The sequence below is a fragment of the Entelurus aequoreus genome, linkage group LG17, assembly GCF_033978785.1.
Source record: "Entelurus aequoreus isolate RoL-2023_Sb linkage group LG17, RoL_Eaeq_v1.1, whole genome shotgun sequence".
Classification (NCBI taxonomy): Eukaryota; Metazoa; Chordata; class Actinopteri; order Syngnathiformes; family Syngnathidae; genus Entelurus; species Entelurus aequoreus.
In genome coordinates, this window is record NC_084747.1 from 23,153,800 (window position 1) to 23,176,827 (window position 23,028).

Here is a 23,028-nt window from a genome sequence, read left to right on the forward strand (position 1 = left end):
TTATCTTATTTTATTGGATTCGTTTTTTTAAAAAAGTACCTTATCTTCACCATACCTGGTTGTCCAAATTAGGCATAATAATGTGTTAATTCCACGACTGTATATATCGGTTGATATCGGTATCGGTTAATATCGGTATCAGTAATTAAAGAGTTGGACAATATCGGCATATCGGATATCGGCAAAAAGCCATTATCGGACATCCCTATTTTATACCCTTTTTGTCAAATAAAACCCTTATTTTGTAGGGAATAAACAAAACATGTGCAATATTTCCCCTCCAAAAGTCATAAGTCAAATATTAGATATGAAGTAGTTGGAGCCTTGAATATGTCAACAATTGACAACAACATTGATTATTGTGATTCACAATAATGGTTTGAACTTTGTTGTTTTGAAATAAAAACCACATTAGAAGACCCTTGAGGGTCCCACTCATAAAAGTGTAAAAGTAAGTCATACATTAGTATATTTGGCCAGATTTCATCCCGCTCATTTTTCAAATGAACATTGTGTTGCATGATGTCATTTTCAAAAAAAGGTCCCGTGTCGACATGTGTTGTTATGACTGTGATTATTATTTGACTTGCTGTCGTTTATTTGTCACTCCTTTATTTCCGTTGTACTTTTCAATCATATTCAAAGTTGAGTTAGGATAATTCACTAAAAACTCACCTTTTCACATGAATGAATAATCCTGTTATTGATCGTGATTTATATACCAATCAAAAATCCTCGTGATTATTATTTTTGCCATAATCCTCCAGCCCTCATTGCTATGATATGTTGTGATGCGTTGTTGTGTTTCACTGTCATTGTCGGCATGCTAACATGGATGTTTCCAGAAGCCTATGTGGAGGTGATGGTGTCATGTGACACGTCTGGTCTGCTGCTAAAAATAACACGCACACGCAAACAGTGAGTCAACAAGTCAGTGGCAGAGAAGACGTGTGAGAAGGTAAGAACTTGTTTGTCTGTCCCATCCTACAAAGATCATCTATTCTTACCTAACTTTGAGTCCATCACTCTTAGAGATAGTCTGCCATTGAAGGGAGCCCAATCCTTCAAAAGACTGGCTGGTTATTATAGTTCTATGAATATTATAGTCAGTAAGATGTATATTTACACAAATATTACCATTGGTGGGAATCTTTTTGAAATGTTTGTCTTGTGTTTCGTTGTAAACATTCCATATTGTCGAAAGAAAATCAATAAAAAATGAGAAAAAAAACTGAAATGTTGATACTAATACTCATAGGTTTTGCTACTTATCTAGCATGCTAACATATAGCATGTGTCACATACCAAGTTATATGACTGTAAGGTGTATGGCAGTGGAATTACAGAAAAAAGTGTGAAATTAGCTGTAAAAGTGAACCTGTAACACCCTGAGGCTAGACACTAAGTTAGACTGTAACACCCTGAGGCTAGACACTAAGTTAACCTGTAACACCCTGAGGCTATACACTAAGTTAACCTGTAACACCCTGAGGCTATACACTAAGTTAACCTGTAACACCCTGAGGCTAGACACTAAGTTAACCTGTAACACCCTGAGGCTATACACTAAGTTAACCTGTAACACCCTGAGGCTATACACTAAGTTAGCCTGTAACACCCTGAGGCTATACACTAAGTTAGCCTGTAACACCCTGAGGCTAGACACTAAGTAAGCCTGTAACACCCTGAGGCTAGACACTAAGTTAGCCTGTAACACCCTGAGGCTATACACTAAGTTAGCCTGTAACACCCTGAGGCTATACACTAAGTTAGCCTGTAACACCCTGAGGCTAGACACTAAGTTAGCCTGTAACACCCTGAGGCTATACACTAAGTTAGCCTGTAACACCCTGAGGCTAGACACTAAGTTAGCCTGTAACACCCTGAGGCTAGACACTAAGTTAACCTGTAACACCCTGAGGCTATACACTAAGTTAGCCTGTAACACCCTGAGGCTATACACTAAGTTAACCTGTAACACCCTGAGGCTAGACACTAAGTTAACCTGTAACACCCTGAGGCTATACACTAAGTTAACCTGTAACACCCTGAGGCTAGACACTAAGTTAACCTGTAACACCCTGAGGCTATACACTAAGTTAACCTGTAACACCCTGAGGCTAGACACTAAGTTAACCTGTAACACCCTGAGGCTATACACTAAGTTAGCCTGTAACACCCTGAGGCTAGACACTAAGTTAGCCTGTAGCACCCTGAGGCTAGACACTAAGTTAGCCTGTAACACCCTGAGGCTATACACTAAGTTAGCCTGTAACACCCTGAGGCTATACACTAAGTTAGCCTGTAGCACCCTGAGGCTATACACTAAGTTAGCCTGTAACACCCTGAGGCTATACACTAAGTTAGCCTGTAACACCCTGAGGCTAGACACTAAGTTAGCCTGTAGCACCCTGAGGCTAGACACTAAGTTAGCCTGTAGCACCCTGAGGCTATACACTAAGTTAGCCTGTAACACCCTGAGGCTATACACTAAGTTAGCCTGTAGCACCCTGAGGCTATACACTAAGTTAGCCTGTAACACCCTGAGGCTATACACTAAGTTAGCCTGTAACACCCTGAGGCTAGACACTAAGTTAACCTGTAACACCCTGAGGCTAGACACTAAGTTAACCTGTAACACCCTGAGGCTATACACTAACTTAGCCTGTAACACCCTGAGGCTAGACACTAAGTTAACCTGTAACACCCTGAGGCTAGACACTAAGTTAACCTGTAACACCCTGAGGCTAGACACTAAGTTAGGGTTAGGGTTAGGGTAACCCTAACCCCTAACCCTGTTAAGTACATAACTCCACTTGTGTTAAGTACATAACTCCACTTGTGTTAAGTACATAACTCCACTTGTGTTAAGTACATAACTCCACTTGTGTTAAGTACATAACTCCACTTGTGTTAAGTACATAACTCCACTTGTGTAAAGTACATAACTCCACTTGTGTTAAGTACATAACTCCACTTGTGTTAAGTACATAACTCCACTCGTGTTAAGTACATAACTCCACTTGTGTTAAGTACATAACTCCACTTGTGTTAAGTACATAACTCCACTTGTGTTAAGTACATAACTCCACTTGTGTTAAGTACATAACTCCACTTGTGTTAAGTACATAACTCCACTTGTGTTAAGTACATAACTCCACTTGTGTTAAGTACATAACTCCACTTGTGTTAAGTACATAACTCCACTTGTGTTAAGTACATAACTCCACTTGTGTTAAGTACATAACTCCACTTGTGTTAAGTACATAACTCCACTCGTGTTCATTCATAGTTTGCATGTGACTATCTACAATGTAAACTACGGCCTGGGGGCTGAATACTGAATATTGAATACTGAATACTGAATACTGAATACTGAATATTGAATACTGAATACCGAATATTGAATACTGAATATTGAATACTGAATATTGAATACTGAATACCGAATACTGAATACTGAATAGGGTTAGGGTTAGGGTTAGGGTTAGGGTTTAGGGTTAGGGTTAGGGTTAGGGTGAATACTGAATACTGAATATTGAATACTGAATATTGAATACTGAATACTGAATAGGGTTAGGGTTAGGGTTAGGGTTTAGGGTTAGGGTTAGGGTTAGGGTTTAGGGTTAGGGTTAGGGTGAATACTGAATATTGAATACTGAATATTGAATACTGAATATTGAATACTGAATACTGAATACTGAATATTGAATATTGAATATTGAATACTGAATACTGAATACCGAATACTGAATACTGAATAGGGTTAGGGTTAGGGTTAGGGTTAGGGTTAGGGTTTAGGGTTAGGGTTAGGGTTAGGGTGAATACTAAATACCGAATATTGAATAGGGTTAGGGTTTAGGGTTAGGGTTAGGGTGAATTCTGAATACTGAATACTGAATATTGAATACTGAATATTGAATACTGAATACTGAATAGGGTTAGGGTTAGGGTTAGGGTTTAGGGTTAGGGTTAGGGTGAATACTGAATATTGAATACTGAATATTGAATACTGAATAGGGTTAGGGTTAGGGTTTAGGGTTAGGGTTAGGGTGAATACTGAATACTGAATATTGAATACTGAATATTGAATATTGAATACTGAATACTGAATATTGAATACTGAATATTGAATACTGAATATTGAATACTGAATATTGAATATTGAATACTGAATATTGAATACTGAATACTGAATAGGGTTAGGGTTAGGGTTTAGGGTTAGGGTTAGGGTTAGGGTTAGGGTGAATACTGAATACCGAATATTGAATACTGAATATTGAATACTGAATACCGAATACTGAATATTGAATAGTGAATACCGAATATTGAATATTGAATACTGAATATTGAATACTGAATAGGGGTAGGGTTAGGGTTAGGGTTTAGGGTTAGGGTTAGGGTGAATACTGAATATTGAATACTGAATATTGAATATTGAATACTGAATATTGAATACTGAATATTGAATATTGAATACTGAATATTGAATACTGAATATTGAATACTGAATATTCAATCAATCAATCAATCAATCAATCAATGTTTATTTATATAGCCCTAAATCACAAGTGTCTCAAAGGGCTGTACAAGCCACAACGACATCCTCGGTACAGAGCCCACATACGGGCAAGGAAAAACTCACCCCAGTGGGACGTCAATGTGAATGACTATGAGAAACCTTGGAGAGGACCGCATATGTGGGTAACCCCCCCCCCCCCCCCTCTAGGGGAGACCGAAAGCAATGGATGTGGAGTGGGTCTGACATAATATTGTGAAAGTCTAACACATCAGCGAGAGTCCAGTCCATAGTGGGGCAAGCAGGAACCATCCCGAGTGGAGACGGGTCAGCAGCGTAGAGATGTCCCCATCTGATGGACAGGCTAGCGGTCCACCCCGGAGCAGAGTAGAAAAGAAAAGAAAAGAAACGGCAGATCAACTGGTCTAAAAAGGAAGTCTATTTAAAGGCTAGAGTATACAAATGAGTTTTAAGATGAGACTTAAATGCTTCTACTGAGGTAGCATCTCTAACTGTTACTGCTAGAACATTCCATAGTATTGGAGCCCCAATAGAAAACGCTCTATAGCCCGCAGACTTTTTTGGGCTCTGGGAATCACTAATAAGCCAGAGTTCTTTGAACGCAGATTTCTTACCGGGACATATGGTACAATACAATCGTCAAGATAGGCAGGAGCTAAACCGTGTAATATTTTATACGTAAGTAGTAAAACCTTAAAGTCGCATCTTAAGTGCACAGGAAGCCAGTGCAGGTGAGCCAGTATAGGTATATATATATATATATATATATATATATATATAAAGGTATATACAGTATAGGCGTAATATGATCAAACTTTCTTGAATACTGAATACTGAATATTGAATACCGAATACTGAATACCGAACACCGAATATTGATTACTGAATACTGAATATTGAATACCGAATATTGAATATTGAATACTGAATACCAAATACTGAATACTGAATATTGAATACTGAATATTGAATATTGAATATTGAATACTGAATACCGAATACGGAATATTGAATATTGAATACTAAATATTGAATACCGAATATTGAATACTGAATATTGAATAGGGTTAGGGTTTAGGGTTAGGGTTAGGATTAGGGTGAATACTGAATACCGAATATTGAATAGGGTTAGGGTTAGGGTTTAGGGTTAGGGTTAGGGTGAATACTGAATACTGAATATTGAATACTGAATATTGAATACTGAATATTGAATACTGAATAGGGTTAGGGTTAGGGTTAGGGTTAGGGTTATGGTTAGGGTTAGGGTTAGGGTTTAGGGTTAGGGTTAGGGTTAGGTTTAGGGTGAATACTGAATACCGAATATTGAATACTGAATACCGAATACTGAATATTGAATACTGAATACTGAATACCGAATATTGAATATTGAATATTGAATACTGAATACTGAATAGGGGTAGGGTTAGGGTTAGGGTTAGGGTGAATACTGAATACTGAATATTGAATACTGAATATTGAATACTGAATACTGAATATTGAATATTGAATACTGAATATTGAATACTGAATATTGAATACTGAATACCGAATACTGAATATTGAATACTGAATACTGAATAGGGTTAGGGTTAGGGTTTAGGGTTAGGATTAGGGTGAATACTGAATAATGAATATTGAAAACTGAATATTGAATACTGAATACCGAATATTGAATATTGAATACTGAATACTGAATAGGGTTAGGGTTAGGGTTAGGGTTTAGGGTTAGGGTGAATACTGAATATTGAATACTGAATACTGAATATTAAATACTGAATATTGAATACTGAATATTGAATACTGAATATTGAATATTAAATACTGAATCATGTCAATATCATGACATCATATTATCATATTGTGTACAAATGTATTCCCCATCAATATCATGACATCATATTATCATAGTGTGTACAAATGTATTCCCCATCAATATCATGACATCATATTATCATAGTGTGTACAAATGTATTCCTCATCATGACATCATCACACTCACAATGCAGTGTCAGGTGAGCGTGCAGCAAGTGTGCACTCTTTTAGTGCGGGAGGAATATACTCTATATACACACACACACACACACACACACACACACACACACACACACACACACACACACACACACACACACACACACACACACACACACACACACACACACACACACACTAAATGTGCATGTGCTAAACAAACCACTCCCAGCTGGGAATCAGTTGTCATGGCGACTGGATTAGTGCTGTTCCTATCTTTGTCACAGCAGAGGTGCCACTCTGACTGACTTGTCATGATGTTGGAGAGGAAGGTTCCTGTTCCTGTTCCTGTTCCTGTTCCTGCCTACGACGTGATGGCAGTGCGGAGTGTGTGGGAGGTGCGTGTGAGCAAACATCTTCTACGTCAGAGGAAGGAGCAGGACAGGAAGGAGAGCAGCGCCCTGGCCAGGTACAACATCTGACCTTTCTTCTGCAGGTACAACATCTGACCTTTCTTCTGCTCAGGCCTGGCCCTAACCAATCTGGCGCCCTAGGCAAGATTTTAGGTGGCGCCCCCCCACATCGGCAGTGAAGTGTATATACTCACAAGAAACCGAATAGCTTTGTCTTTGACCTTTTTTTTTTACTTAAAGAAAGCAAATTAACATATTATATGAGAATGTTATGTTATGATTATCTTTAACCGAATCACAGCAGTGCTCAAATTAAAAAACAGCATTCCCTCTCATGTGATATTGCTTAATTAACATTAATGATGTGCACTTTAACAACTAGGCTTACAACTATACCTAATATATAAAGGGGTGGAAAAGTGACTATTACCTGCAGGGCAAACATTAGCTAACCAGAAGGCAATAACAATGTCAACAAAAAACACCTGCTTATACAAATGTCCCTGAGGAATGTAAGGTGGGAGTACTGTAATTACCTAACGTTACATTATTATTTTCCATAACAATTTAGCCCCCTCCACAATATTAACCCGACGTTAAAACAGAACTAGCTATTTATTGATTAGCAATTGCCGAATCATGTAACATTAGCTCAATGCTAAAAAGCCAGGTTACTATCACATTCTGTAACAGACAAATAATTTCATGTAGGCTAACGTTACCTCCCTGCTACCTCTGTCTTTTTCTCGTTTCTCCTCCTCTTTTCTCTTTTTTCTTCCCTGGGCACCTGACAGTTTTGGCCGTTTTGACATCTTGTGTTGATTTTTTGATGTGGTGACGTCCAAAAAGAGTCATGATATGGGAAGGGAGGGGGCGCCCCGTGCGGGGGGAGAGGGGGGCGTAATGTTGTAACAAATAATATTTCTATTAAATAGGCTTTACTTTGCATTTTAATTAACGTGGGATTATTTTTTGTATTTAGAAATAATAGTACCAACTTATTTATTTTATTTTATTTTTTCTCCAACATTTGTGGCACTGGCGTGGCGCCCCCTGATGGACGGCGCCCTTAGCATTTGCCTATACGGCCTATGCCACGGGCCGGCCCTGCTTCTGCTTTACACTCTTCACCTTTGACCTCTCTGTCTCTGTGTGTGTGTGTGTGTGTGTGTGTGTGTGTGTGTGTGTGTGTGTGTGTGTGTGTGTGTGTGTGTGTGTGTGCAGGATTGAGCAACAATGGCAGTATTTTATCTACTGCAAGACGCTGAAAACACACGAACGCAACCTGCTGGACACTTACCTCACTAGATCTACTCTACACACACTCACTGGTACACACACACACACTCACTGGTACACACACACACACACACACACACACAACCTGCTGGACACTTACCTCACTAGATCTACTCTACACACACTCACTGGTACACACACACACACACACACACACACAACCTGCTGGACACTTACCTCACTAGATCTACTCTACACACACTCACTGGTACACACACACACACTCACTGGTACACACACACACACACACACACACACAACCTGCTGGACACCTACCTCACTAGATCTACTCTACACACACTCACTGGTACACACACACACACTCACTGGTACACACACACACACACACACACACACACACAACCTGCTGGATACCTACCTCACTAGATCTACTCTACACACACTCACTGGTACACACACACACACACACACACACACACACACACACACACACACACAACCTGCTGGACACCTACCTCACTAGATCTACTCTACACACACTCACTGGTACACACACACACACACACACACACACACACACACACACACACACACACACACACACTCACTGGTACACACACACACACACACACACACACACACACACACACGTATGTACGTACGTTGGTTTTAAAAGTTGTTTCCTGTCAGCAGAGCATCCGTCCAATCAGGAGGCAGATGTGCAGCAAGCACAGTGTGACAGTCCAGATGTGAGTAACCATGGTGACAAGAAGCTGCTGTTCCAGCTGCATGGTGACCAGTGGAAGGTGAGCTAGCCGCTAAACTAGCAGCTAAAGTCAGCAGATAAACTGATCCACTTTATTTATATAGCACATTTAAACAACAAACATGTTTCCAAAGTGCTGCACAACAATATTAAAAACAATATTCAAATATTATCCTTAGCTTCACCAATGACTGAATACAAACTAAAAATTGTTGATGACTGAAGTGCTGATAGCAACCAAACTTAACACCCCCCCTCCCCCCCATTCAATGTATATACTCTGATGATGAACTTGTGTGGTGATGATAGTATATATTTGTACCAGGAATTGATTAACGTGGACTTAAACAAGTGTAAAAACTTATTGGGGTGTTACCATTTAGTGGTCAATAGTAGGGAATATGTACTGTACTGTGTAATCTACTAATATGTACTGTACTGTGCAATATACTAATATGTACTGTACTGTGCAATCTACTAATATGTAGTGTACTGTGTAATCTACTAATATGTACTGTACTGTGTAATCTACTAATATGTAGTGTACTGTGTAATCTACTAATATGTACTGTACTGTGTAATCTACTAATATGTACTTCACTGTGTAATCTACTAATATGTACTGTAATGAGTAATCTACTAATATGTAGTGTACTGTGTAATCTACTAATATGTAGTGTACTGTGTAATCTACTAATATGTACTGTACTGTGCAATCTACTAATATGTAGTGTACTGTGTAATCTACTAATATGTACTTTACTGTGCAATCTACTAATATGTACTGTACTGTGTAATGTACTAATATGTACTGTACTGTGTAATCTACTAATATGTACTGTACTGTGTAATGTACTAATATGTACTGTACTGTGTAATCTACTAATATGTACTGTACTGTGCAATCTACTAATATGTAGTGTACTGTGTAATCTACTAATATGTACTGTACTGTGTAATCTACTAATATGTAGTGTACTGTGTAATCTACTAATATGTAGTGTACTGTGCAATCTACTAATATGTACTGTACTGTGTAATCTACTAATATGTAGTGTACTGTGCAATCTACTAATATGTAGTGTACTGTGTAATCTACTAATATGTACTGTACTGTGTAATCTACTAATATGTAGTGTACTGTGTAATCTACTAATATGTAGTGTACTGTGTAATCTACTAATATGTAGTGTACTGTGTAATCTACTAATATGTAGTGTACTGTGTAATCTACTAATATGTAGTGTACTGTGCAGTCTACTAATATGTAGTGTACTGTGTAATCTACTAATATGTAGTGTACTGTGCAATCTACTAATATGTAGTGTACTGTGTAATCTACTAATATGTACTGTACTGTGCAATCTACTAATATGTAGTGTACTGTGCAATCTACTAATATGTAGTGTACTGTGCAATCTACTAATATGTAGTGTACTGTGCAATCTACTAATATGTAGTGTACTGTATAATCTACTAATATGTAGTGTACTGTGTAATCTACTAATATGTACTGTACTGTGTAATCTACTAATATGTAGTGTACTGTGCAATCTACTAATATGTAGTGTACTGTATAATCTACTAATATGTAGTGTACTGTGTAATCTACTAATATGTACTGTACTGTGTAATCTACTAATATGTAGTGTACTGTGCAATCTACTAATATGTACTGTACTGTGTAATCTACTAATATGTACTGTACTGTGTAATCTACTAATATGTAGTGTACTGTGCAATCTACTAATATGTACTGTACTGTGTAATCTACTAATATGTAGTGTACTGTGTAATCTACTAATATGTACTGTACTGTACTGTGCAATCTACTAATATGTACTGTACTGTGCAATCTACTAATATGTAGTGTACTGTGTAATCTACTAATATGTACTGTACTGTGCAATCTACTAATATGTAGTGTACTGTGTAATCTACTAATATGTAGTGTACTGTGCAATCTACTAATATGTAGTGTACTGTGTAATCTACTAATATGTACTGTACTGTGCAATCTACTAATATGTAGTGTACTGTGTAATCTACTAATATGTAGTGTACTGTGCAATCTACTAATATGTACTGTACTGTGTAATCTACTAATATGTAGTGTACTGTGCAATCTACTAATATGTACTGTACTGTGTAATCTACTAATATGTAGTGTACTGTGCAATCTACTAATATGTACTGTACTGTGCAATCTACTAATATGTACTGTACTGTGTAATCTACTAATATGTACTGTACTGTACTGTGCAATCTACTAATATGTACTGTACTGTGTAATCTACTAATATGTACTGTACTGTACTGTGCAATCTACTAATATGTACTGTACTGTGTAATCTACTAATATGTAGTGTACTGTGCAATCTACTAATAAAAGTCTCAATCAATCAATCAAAAGTGTGTGGTCAGGAAGTAAGAAATGGAAACTTCCGGCAGGACTTCCCGCGAGAACTGCAGTGGATGACATATTTACAGGAGTGGCACGTGACGGACACCAAGATCCAGAAGCTTCCAGACTACTTGTCATGTTTCACACAACTTAGTGTGTTGGAGATGCCCAACAACGCCCTGAAGGAGCTTCCGGCCGCCATCGGTGAGACGTTTGCCGTGTTCCCGCCTTCAACTCTCACCCCTTCAACTCTGACCCCTTCAACTCTGACCCCTTCCCAGGACAACTGAGCGCACTGAGGCAGCTCAACGTCAGCTACAACCGTCTGTCCGCCATTCCTGCCCAGCTGGGCCTCTGTGACAACCTGGAGAGACTAGAAGTCTGTGGAAACTACAACCTGTGCCAGCTTCCCTTTGAGGTCGTCTGACTTAGCATGTGTGCTAGTGTGTGTTAGCATGTGTGCTAGTGTGTGTTAGCATGTGTGCTAGTCTGTGTGTTAGCATGTGTGCTAGTCTGTGAGTTAGCATGTGTGCTAGTGTGTGTTAGCATGTGTGCTAGTCTGTGTGTTAGCATGTGTGCTAGTCTGTGAGTTAGCATGTGTGCTAGTGTGTGTTAGCATGTGTGCTAGTCTGTGTTAGCATGTGTGCTAGTCTGTGTGTTAGCATGTGTGCTAGTCTGTGAGTTAGCATGTGTGCTAGTGTGTGTTAGCATGTGTGCTAGTCTGTGTGTTAGCATGTGTGCTAGTGTGTGTTAGCATGTGTGCTAGTCTGTGTGTTAGCATGTGTGCTAGTGTGTGTTAGTATGTGTGCTAGTGTGTGTTAGCATGTGTGCTAGTGTGTGTGTTAGCATGTGTGCTAGTCTGTGTGTTAGCATGTGTGCTAGTCTGTGTGTTAGCATGTGTGCTAGTCTGTGTGTTAGCATGTGTGCTAGTGTGTGTTAGCATGTGTGCTAGTGTGTGTTAGCATGTGTGCTATTCCTACAAGCCGTCACTCTAAAAGACATTCTTTCCTAAGATAGTATCATTTTATTTAATTTAAATTCTAACAGGCCAGATGAAAAATATAAAATAATTAGTATATTTGTTTGAAGTTTGAACGCAAGTTTCCAAGGTGTTAGCATAGGCCAGGGGTCACCAACGCGGTGCCCGCGGGCACCAGGTAGCCCGTAAGGACCAGATGAGTAGCCCGCTGGCCTGTTCTAAAAATAGCTCAAATAGCAGCACTTACCAGTGAGCTGCCTCTATTTTTTAAATTGTATTTATTTACTAGCAAGCTGGTCTCACTTTGCACGACATTTTTAATTCTAAGAGAGACAAAACTCAAATAGAATTTGAAAATCCAAGAAAATATTCTAAAGACTTGGTCTTCACTTGTTTAAATAAATTCTTTTTTTTTTTTTACTTTGCTTCTTATAACTTTCAGAAAGACAATTTTAGAGAAAAAATACAACCTTAAAAATGATTTTAGGATTTTTAAACACATATACCTTTTTACCTTTTAAATTCCTTCCTCTTCTTTCCTGACAATTTAAATTAATGTTCAAGTAAATTTATTTTTTTTATTGTAAAGAATAATAAATACATTTTAATTTAATTCTTCATTTTAGCTTCTGTTTTTTCGACGAAGAATATTTGTGAAATATTTCTTCAAACTTATTATGATTAAAATTCAAAAAAATTATTCCGGCAAATCTAGAAAATCTGTAGAATCAAATTTAAATCTTATTTCAAAGTCTTTTGAATTGATTTTAAAATGTTTGTTCTGGAAAATCTAGAAGAAATAATGATTTGTCTTTGTTAGAAATATAGCTTGGTCCAATTTGTTATATATTCTAACAAAGTGTAGATTGGATTTTAACCTATTTAAAACATGTCATCAAAATTCTAAAATTAATCTTAATCAGGAAAAATTACTAATGATGTTCCATAAATTATTTTTTTAAGTTTTTCTCTTCTTTTTTTCAGTTGAATTTTGAATTTTAAAGAGTCGAAATTGAAGATAAACTATGTTTCAAAATTTAATTGTCTTTTTTTTTCATGTTTTCTCCTCTTTTAAACCGTTCAATTAAGTGTAAATATCATTAATTATTAATAATAACATTAGGGTTAAAGATAAATTGAGCAAATTGGCTATTTCTGGCAATTTATTGAAGTGTGTATCAAACTGGTAGCCCTTCGCATTATTCACTACCCAAGAAGTAGCTCTTGCTTTCAAAAAGGTTGGTGACCCCTGGCATAGGCTGACCATACGTCCTCTTTTCCCCGGGCATGTCCTCTTTTGTGGGTGTGTCCGGGGTGTCCGGGCGGGGTTTTTTAAATGCCTCAAATGTCCGGCATTGTGAGTTAGGATTGCGTGTATTTTCAATGTACGTCTTGTCTTGGGCAGGGATCGGCAACCCTTAACAACTAAATGATGGGCGTGCCATGATGACACAGCATTTATTATCCTCTATTACTGGCACAAACAGCATGCCAGCCCGGTCACATGTTGCGTGAAGCTTTAACTTGGCGAAGTTGGTAGAGTGGCCGTGCCAGCAATCGGAGGGTTGCTGGTTCCTGGGGTTCAATCCCCACCTTCTACCATCCTAGTCACGTCCGTTGTGTCCTTGGGCAAGACACTTCACCCTTGCTCCTGATGGCTGCTGGTTAGCGCCTTGCATGGCAGCTCCCGCCATCAGTGTGTGAATGTGTGTGTGAATGTGGAAATAGTGTCAAAGCGCTTTGAGTACCTTGAAGGTAGAAAAGCGCTTTACAAGTATAACCCATTTATCATTTATAACTTGCACACGTGAACAAATTTTTTGAACGAATCAATTTAAGGAACTGATTCTAGTGATTCAGTACAGTCAAAAGAACTGCCGATCCCATCACTAGCAGACGTGGGAGACAGCAAGGCATACTTGGTCAGCAGCCACACAGCTTACACTGACGGTGGTCGTATATAACAACTTTAACACTGTTACATTACAAATATGCGCCACACTGTGAACCCACACCAAAAAAAAATGACAAATACATTTCTGGAGAACCTCCGCACCGTAACACAACATAAACACAACACAACAAATACCCAGAATCCCATGCAGCCCTAACTCTCTAACCTCAACTGACGCACGGAGGGAGGGGGGGGGGCGGGGGGGGGTGATGTGTGGGGGGGTTTGGTGCTAGCGGGGCGTGTAGACTGGGAGACTTAGGGCTGCATGGGATTCTGGGTATTTGTTGTGTTGTGTTTATGTTGTGTTATGGTGCGGAGGTTCTCCAGAAATGTATTTGTCATTCTTTTTTGGTGTGGGTTCACAGTGTGGCGCATATTTGTAACGTAACAGTGTTAAAGTTGTTTTATACGGTCACCGTCAGTGTAAGCTGTGTGGCTGCTGACCGAGTATGCTTTGCTGCCTCCCACGTGTGCAAGCAGAAGATGCATTCAACATGTGGCCAAGCAGATAAGCTGTTTAAGCAGGATGTAGAGGGCGCTAAAGGCAGTGCCATCACGCCCAAATTAAGGGTATCTCCCGGGAAGAGTGGGAGGGTTGGCGACTATTCATGTAAATCTCGCGGTCCGCACCAACTTTAAACTGTCATATTAAAGTGCGGGCTGGGGCGCGTGTCTGAGACTCCTGGTTTATACATAGCACAAAGCAATAAAAAGCTTTGTATACAGTGTTATTTCATTTTACATTTCAAAAGAGTTTTGAGGCTCCCATTGTTTTCTTTCATTTGTGAAACTCGTCAAAATGGCTCTTTGAGTGATAAAGGTTGCCGACCCTAGACTCTAGGGTTAAGTTAAGAAGGGGTTAAACAAAACAAGCTGTGACGGTGCGCACGCAGAAACATTGGTGAGGGAGGGGCAGAGACACAGAGCGAGAGATCTAGTGAGTGGAGACAGACATGAAAACAAGAAATGCCGAAAAGTAAATGCAAATTCACGGATGATTTGCGGAAAAAGTATTTGTGTTTTGGTCCTGGCCGTGACACATGGGAAGCAGAATGCACTGTGTGCAAAGCAGGAAGGTGTATATCTGTGGCAAATAAAGATCTACGAGCCCATACCGACACTACAAAGCACAAAACAGCTGTGCAGGGTGAGAGCTCGTTTATGACAACCTTTTTCCAAAACACAACATAGAATGTGAGATATAACAGGATAATGCATACATTTGTCATTTGTTTTGAAAACGCTGGCAAAAAAGTGGTACCCCAAAAATGTACTGTGGGACCCCATTTGTTGGATTTGATGGGGTTCCTGGGACCCCATTTTGAAAATTCCTAGCGCCAACACTACTGTCAACATAGGAGAAAAAATGCTTTATTTAAATAAATATATTACTTATGAAGCAAGTTGGAGTATCATTGGCAAATGTTCACCTAGTCTCGGCCTTGGCGTGCTGCCCGCCTTGGCACGCATATATGTGTCCTCTTTTGGGGATTTCAGAATATGGTCAGCCTATGTTAGCAGAAAGTAAATATGAGAGGTCACATGTGAGACGATGTCATCGTTGAGAGGTCACATGTCAGATGATGTCATCCTCAGCTGAGTGGCTTGAAGAAGTTGCGTCACCTGGACGTGTCTCAGAACAACTTGGCCTCCATTCCTGTCTGCACACTCAGGATGTCATCTCTGCAGCTGCTAGACCTTAGCGACAACATGCTAACTGACCTGCCACAGGACATGGACAGGTATGTAGACCTTAGCGACAACATGCTAACTGACCTGCCACAGGACATGGACAGGTATGTAGACCTTAGCGACAACATGCTAACTGACCTGCCACAGGACATGGACAGGTATGTAGACCTTAGCGACAACATGCTAACTGACCTGCCACAGGACATGGACAGGTATGTAGACCTTAGCGACAACATGCTAACTGACCTGCCACAGGACATGGACAGGTATGTAGACCTTAGCGACAACATGCTAACTGACCTGCCACAGGACATGGACAGGTATTATATGTATGTAGACCTTAGCGACAACATGCTAACTGACCTGCCACAGGACATGGACAGGTATTATATGTATGTAGACCTTAGCGACAACATACTAACTGACCTGCCACAGGACATGGACAGGTATTATATGTATGTAGACCTTAGCAACAACATGCTAACTGACCTGCCACAGGACATGGACAGGTATATAGACCTTAGTGACAACATGCTAACTGAACTGCCACAGGACATGGACAGGTATATAGACCTTAGTGACAACATGCTAACTGAACTGCCACAGGACATGGACAGGTATAAAGTGTGTGTATGTGTGTGTGTGTGTGTGTGTGTGTGTGTGTGTGTGTGTGTGTGTGTGTGTTTTAGACTCCAGCAGCTGCAGACGTTGTTTGTGCACAAGAACCACCTGACGTATCTTCCTCAGTGTCTGACCAACATTCCCACACTCAGCATGGTGGTGGTCAGCGGCCAGGACCTGTCTTGTGTTCCCACACAGCTGTGCAGCAACCCCGCCATCAAGTATACACACACACACACACACACACACACACACACACACACACACACACACACACACACACACACACACACTTACACACACACACACACACACACACACACACACACACACACACACACACACACACACACACACACACACACACACACACCCCAAACCCCGGTACAAAGACGGCCGCTCTCGCCAGGTTCATCCGACTGTACGACAGTGCGGTGGGCGACAGGAAGCTGACACAAGTGAGTGGGAGGACGAGGACGAGGACAGAAGAGCCGAGCAGGGACAGCAGCCAGAAGGAGTTCCTGGAAGTCTACGTGGACACGCTGAAAGACCGAGGTGAGCGTCTATCGTATGAGGGGCCGTTAGGGACACTATTCAGAATCACCTCTTACATCAACAACTGAAATGTTTTTCTCTCATTCACACTACTGAAACACTCTCAACACACACTACTGAAACACTCTCACACACACTACTGAAACACTCTCACACACACTACTGAAACACTCTCACACACACTACTGAAACACTCTCATTCACACTACTGAAACACTCTCAACACACACTACTGAAACACTCTCACACACACTACTGAAACACTCTCACACACACTACTGAAACACTGTCACACACACTACTGAAACACTCTCATACACACTACTGAAACACTCTCAACACACACTACTGAAACACTCTCACACACACTACTGAAACACTCTCACACACACTACTGAAACACTCTCATTCACACTACTGAAACACTCTCACACACACTACTGAAACACTCTCACACACACTACTGAAACACTCTCACATACACTACTGAAACACTCTCACACACACTACTGAAACACTCTCAACACACACTACTGAAACACTCTCACACACACTACTGAAACACTCTCAACACACACTACTGAAACACTCTCATACACACTACTGAAACACTCTCATACACACTACTGAAACACTCTCACACACACTACTGAAACACTCTCAACACACACTACTGAAACACTCTCACACACACTACTGAAACACTCTCACACACACTACTGAAACACTCTCAACACACACTACTGAAACACTCTCACACACACTACTGAAACACTCTCAACACACACTACTGAAACACTCTCACACACACTACTGAAACACTCTCACACACACTACTGAAACACTCTCACACACACTACTGAAACACTCTCACACACACTACTGAAACACTCTCACACACACTACTGAAACACTCTCACACACACTACTGAAACACTCTCACACACACTACTGAAACACTCTCACTCACACTACTGAAACACTCTCACACACACTACTGAAACACTCTCACACACACTACTGAAACACTCTCACACACACTACTGAAACACTCTCATACACACTACTGAAACACTCTCACACACACTACTGAAACACTCTCACACACAATACTGAAACACTCTCACACACACTACTGAAACACTCTAGTGTGTGTGAGAGTGTTTCAGTATTGTGTGTGAGAGGTAATTCTGAATAACGTCCCTAACTCTTACTATCCGGCGTGTGGTCAAACTTCTTCTTCTTCTTGTCCCCTGCAGAGGACGTTCCGTACGCCACCACCAAGGTGTCCATTTCCTGTCTGCTGTGACCCACACAGCCATGCTAACATGCTAATGCTAACCCCTGTGTTGCTACAGCCGCTAGATATTTAAATAGCACTTGATTGATTGTCAGCACAAACGCTTTAAGAGGGCAGAAATGATTTTGTCAAGATGAACACAAAGTGCTAACACTTAGCCCTCGCTACGCTACTAGCGACATTCCTCTCCCGCTAAAACTCACTGGAAAGATGGATTGGATCCTCACATTTGGTGGCTATCTTTGTCCGGGCTCATGAACACATCCTGCTCTGCCAGAGGATAAGAAGACTAAGTCAAGTGGCTAGATTCACAAAAGGTGATTCATAGCATGAAGAAATTATATTACTTGCTAATATCAAATATTTAGTCAGTGACTAAATATTGATTTACATTTAGCAACATGTATTTACATATAATTAGCAACTAATATACTTAACAATTAACATTGAAATGAATAACATTTTCATGTTTTTAGGGACTTAATATTTAGAGACTAATTACTTATCAATGTTGAATATTTTAATAAATATTTAGCAACTAATATGCTGAAGAATATTTTGCGGCTAATATAATTATACATATTTAGCAACTAATTATATTTTGCGACTGAAATATTCATAAATATTTAGCGACTAATATACTTATATTTAGCAAATGCTAACGTAAAATTAGTGACTAATATATTCATACATTTGAGCAACTTAATATTTATTCATATTTGGAGGCTAAATACTTACCAATGTTTAGTGTTGGATATTTTTATGAATATTTAGCTAGTGATGTACTTCAAACATGTTCCTGACTAATTATACATATTTAGCAACTAACCATATCTAGTGACTAATATATCCCACAAAATGTAGCAACTAATATCGTTTTTAAATATTTATCGACTAATATCCATACTTTGGACTAATATCCATATTTAGTGACTAACATGCACAGCCATCCAAATGATGAGAATCACTAATCACTTGGCCTGGTGTATCAAATCCAGCACTTAGGCATGGAGACTGTTTCTACAAACATGTGTGAAAGAATGGGCCGCTCTCAGTGATTTCCAGCATGGAACTGTCACAGGATGCCACCTGTGCAACAAATCCAGTCCTGAAAGTTCCTGGCTCCTAAATATTCCAAAGTCAGCTTTATTGTAAGAAAAGTGAAGAGTTTGGGAACAACAGCAAAGTAAAGGACATCACCACTGGACTCTAGAGCAGCGGACACACCTTCTCTGGACTGATGAGTCACACTTTTACATCTGATGGAGCAGTCTGGCTTTGGAGGTTGCCAGGACAACGCTACATTTCTCACTGCATTGTGCCCAGTGTGACATTTGGTGGGGGAGGAATTATGGTGTGGGGTTGTTTTTCAGGAGTTGGGCTTGGCCTCTTAGTTCCAGTGAAAGGAACTTTCACTGGAACTGTCCAAAACATTTTGGACAATTCCATGCTCCCAACCTTGTGGGAACAGTTTGGAGCGGCCCCTTCCTCTTCATCCATAAAGACATGGATGACAGAGTCTGGTGTGGATGAACTTGACTGGCCTGCACAGAGTCCTGACCTGAACCCCATAGAACACCTTTGGGATGAATTAGAAGGGAGACTGAGAGCCAGACCTTCTCCACCAACATCAGTGTGTGACCTCACCAATGCACTTTTGGAACAATGGTGGAAAATTCCTATAAACACACTCCGCAACCTTGTGGACAGCCTTCCCAGAAGATATAAACACACTCCGCAACCTTGTGGACAGCCTTCCCAGAAGATATAAACACACTCCGCAACCTTGTGGACAGCCTTCCCAGAAGATATAAACACACTCCGCAACCTTGTGGACAGCCTTCCCAGAAGATATAAACACACTCCGCAACCTTGTGGACAGCCTTCCCAGAAGATATAAACACACTCCACAACCTTGTGGACAGCCTTCCCAGAAGATATAAACACACTCCGCAACTTTGTGGACAGCCTTCCCAGAAGATATAAACACACTCCGCAACCTTGTGGACAGCCTTCCCAGAAGGTACAAACACACTCCGCAACCTTGTGGACAGCCTTCCCAGAAGATATAAACACACTCCACAACCTTGTGGACAGCCTTCCCAGAAGATATAAACACACTCCGCAACCTTGTGGACAGCCTTCCCAGAAGATATAAACACACTCCGCAACCTTGTGGACAGCCTTCCCAGAAGATATAAACACACTCCACAACCTTGTGGACAGCCTTCCCAGAAGATATAAACACACTCCGCAACCTTGTGGACAGCCTTCCCAGAAGATATAAACACACTCCGCAACCTTGTGGACAGCCTTCCCAGAAGATACAAACACACTCCGCAACCTTGTGGACAGCCTTCCCAGAAGATATAAACACACTCCACAACCTTGTGGACAGCCTTCCCAGAAGAGTTGAAGCTGTAATATCTGCAAAAGGTCATATTGACCCCTATGGGTTAGGAATGGGATGGCACTTCAACTTCATATGTGAGTCAAGGCAGGTGTCCAAATACTTTAGTCAATATCGTGTATATATGTGAAGTGAAGTGAATTACATTTATATAGCGCTTTTTCTCAAGTGACTCAAAGCGCTTTACATAGTGAAACCCAATATCTAAGTTACATTCAAACCAGTGTGGGTGGCACTGGGAGCAGGTGGGTAAAGTGTCTTGCCCAAGGACACAACGGCAGTGACTAGGATGGCGGAAGCGGGGATCGAACCTGCAACCCTCAAGTTGCTGGCACGGCCGCTCTACCAACCGAGCTATACCGCCCCAACGACAAATAAATATTGAACTACTGATATATTACTACATAATTATTGCCTAATGTTTCTAAATAGTTAACAACTAATTATACATATTTAGCAACTATTGTATCTATTAATATATTTAGCAACTAATATATTTTTAAATATTTAACTACTAATGTATTACTTCATAATTAGTGCCTAATGTTTCTGAATAGTTAGCGAATGATATACTTAAAAATATTTAGCAACTAATTATAAATATTTAGCGACTAATTACTTATCAATGTTTAGCACTGAATATTTTTGAGTATTTAGCTACTGGTATCTTAAAAATATTTAGCAACTAATTATAAATATTTAGCAACCATTGTATCTATTAATATATTTAGCAAACTCATATGTTTATAAACAATTAGCAACTAATTACTTGTCAATGTTTAGCACTGGCTGTTTTTTTAATATGTAGCTACTGATATCTTAAAAATATTTGGCAACTAATTATTCTTAAAAATATTTATATATATAATATTTATACATCTATTAATGTATTTAGCAACTAATATATTTTTAAAAATATGTAACAGGTAATAATCAATGTTTAAGCACTGCATATTTGTATAAATATTTAGCTACTGGTATACTTGAAAATATTTTGCAACCACCATATTTTAAAATATTTAGCTACTAATATATTCGCGAATATTTATCGACTAATATTAATATTTTGTGTATAACATATTTATAAATAACTAAACATATATGAATACATATTTAGTGCCTTATGTTTCTAAATATTTAGTAACTGATATCTTAAAAATATTTAGCAACTAATTATGAATATTGAGCAACTATTGTATCTATTAATATATACTGTATATACCAGGGGTCAGCAACCTTTTTGAAAGCAAGAGCTACTTCTTGGGTAGTGATTAATGCGAAGGGCTACCAGTTTGATACACACTTAAATAAATTGCCAGAAATAGCCAATTTGCTCAATTCACCTTTAACTCTATGTTATTATTAATAATTAATGATATTTACACTTAATTGAACGGTTTAAAAGAGGAGAAAACACGAAAAAAAATGACAATTACATTTTGAAACAGTTTATTTTCAATATCGACTCTTTAAAATTCAAAATTCAACCGAAAAAAAGGAGAACTAGCTCATTTGAATCTTTTTATGGAACATCATTAGTAATTTTTCCTGATTAAGATTAATTTTAGAATTTTGATGACATGTTTTAAATAGGTTAAAATCCAATCTACACTTTGTTAGAATATATAACAAATTGGACTAATCTATATTTCTAACAAAGACAAATCATTATTTCTTCTAGATTTTCCAGAACAATAATTTTAAAAGAAATTCAAAAGACTTTAAAATAAGATTTAAATTTGATTCTACAGATTTTTTAGATTTGCCAGAATAATTTTTTTGAATTTTAATCATAATAAGTTTGAAGAAATATTTCACAAATATTCTTCGTCGAAAAAAACAGAAGCTAAAATGAAGAATTAAATTAAAATGTATTTATTATTCTTTACAATAAAACATTTTTTTTTTACTTGAACATTGATTTAAATTGTCAGGAAAGAAGAGGAAGGAATTTAAAAGGTAAAAAGGTATATGTGTTTAAAAATCCTAAAATCATTTTTAAGGTTGTATTTTTTCTCTAAAATTGTCTTTCTGAAAGTTATAGGAAGCAAAGTAAAAAAAAAAAAAAGAATTTATTTAAACAAGTGAAGACCAAGTCTTTCAAATATTTTCTTGGATTTTCAAATTGTATTTGAGTTTTGTCTCTCTTAGAATTAAAAATGT

General features: G+C 38.9%; 1 protein-coding gene across 3 annotated transcripts; it reads left to right on the forward strand.

Annotated features, from left to right (window-relative positions):
- The first annotated feature begins 181 nt into the window (after positions 1–181).
- lrrc2 (leucine rich repeat containing 2) lies at positions 182–20,308 on the forward strand. 3 transcript variants are annotated; one of them, XM_062025301.1, is made up of 10 exons: positions 182–958; positions 6,799–6,980; positions 8,149–8,255; positions 8,875–8,990; positions 11,402–11,558; positions 11,636–11,772; positions 15,884–16,029; positions 16,669–16,821; positions 17,010–17,155; positions 18,415–20,308. In XM_062025301.1, exons 2-10 carry the CDS (start codon positions 6,826–6,828, stop codon positions 18,462–18,464), a joined length of 1,167 nt encoding a protein of 388 aa, XP_061881285.1. In that variant the 5' UTR covers positions 182–958; positions 6,799–6,825; the 3' UTR covers positions 18,465–20,308. The 3 variants fall into 3 exon arrangements, with proteins under 3 accessions (XP_061881285.1, XP_061881287.1, XP_061881286.1); XM_062025303.1 differs by having other exon boundaries at positions 8,878–8,990; XM_062025302.1 differs by having other exon boundaries at positions 6,802–6,980.
- The last annotated feature ends 2,720 nt before the right edge of the window (positions 20,309–23,028 follow it).

Bases quoted from the DNA above. Each gene is read 5' to 3' on its own strand.
- lrrc2 (XM_062025301.1), top strand. From the start codon at position 6,826: ATGATGTTGGAGAGGAAGGTTCCTGTTCCTGTTCCTGTTCCTGTTCCT. The intron at 11,773-15,883 runs GTCGTCTGACTT...TGTCATCCTCAG, and splicing joins TGTGCCAGCTTCCCTTTGAG to CTGAGTGGCTTGAAGAAGTT. The intron at 17,156-18,414 runs GTGAGCGTCTAT...TGTCCCCTGCAG, and splicing joins GGACACGCTGAAAGACCGAG to AGGACGTTCCGTACGCCACC.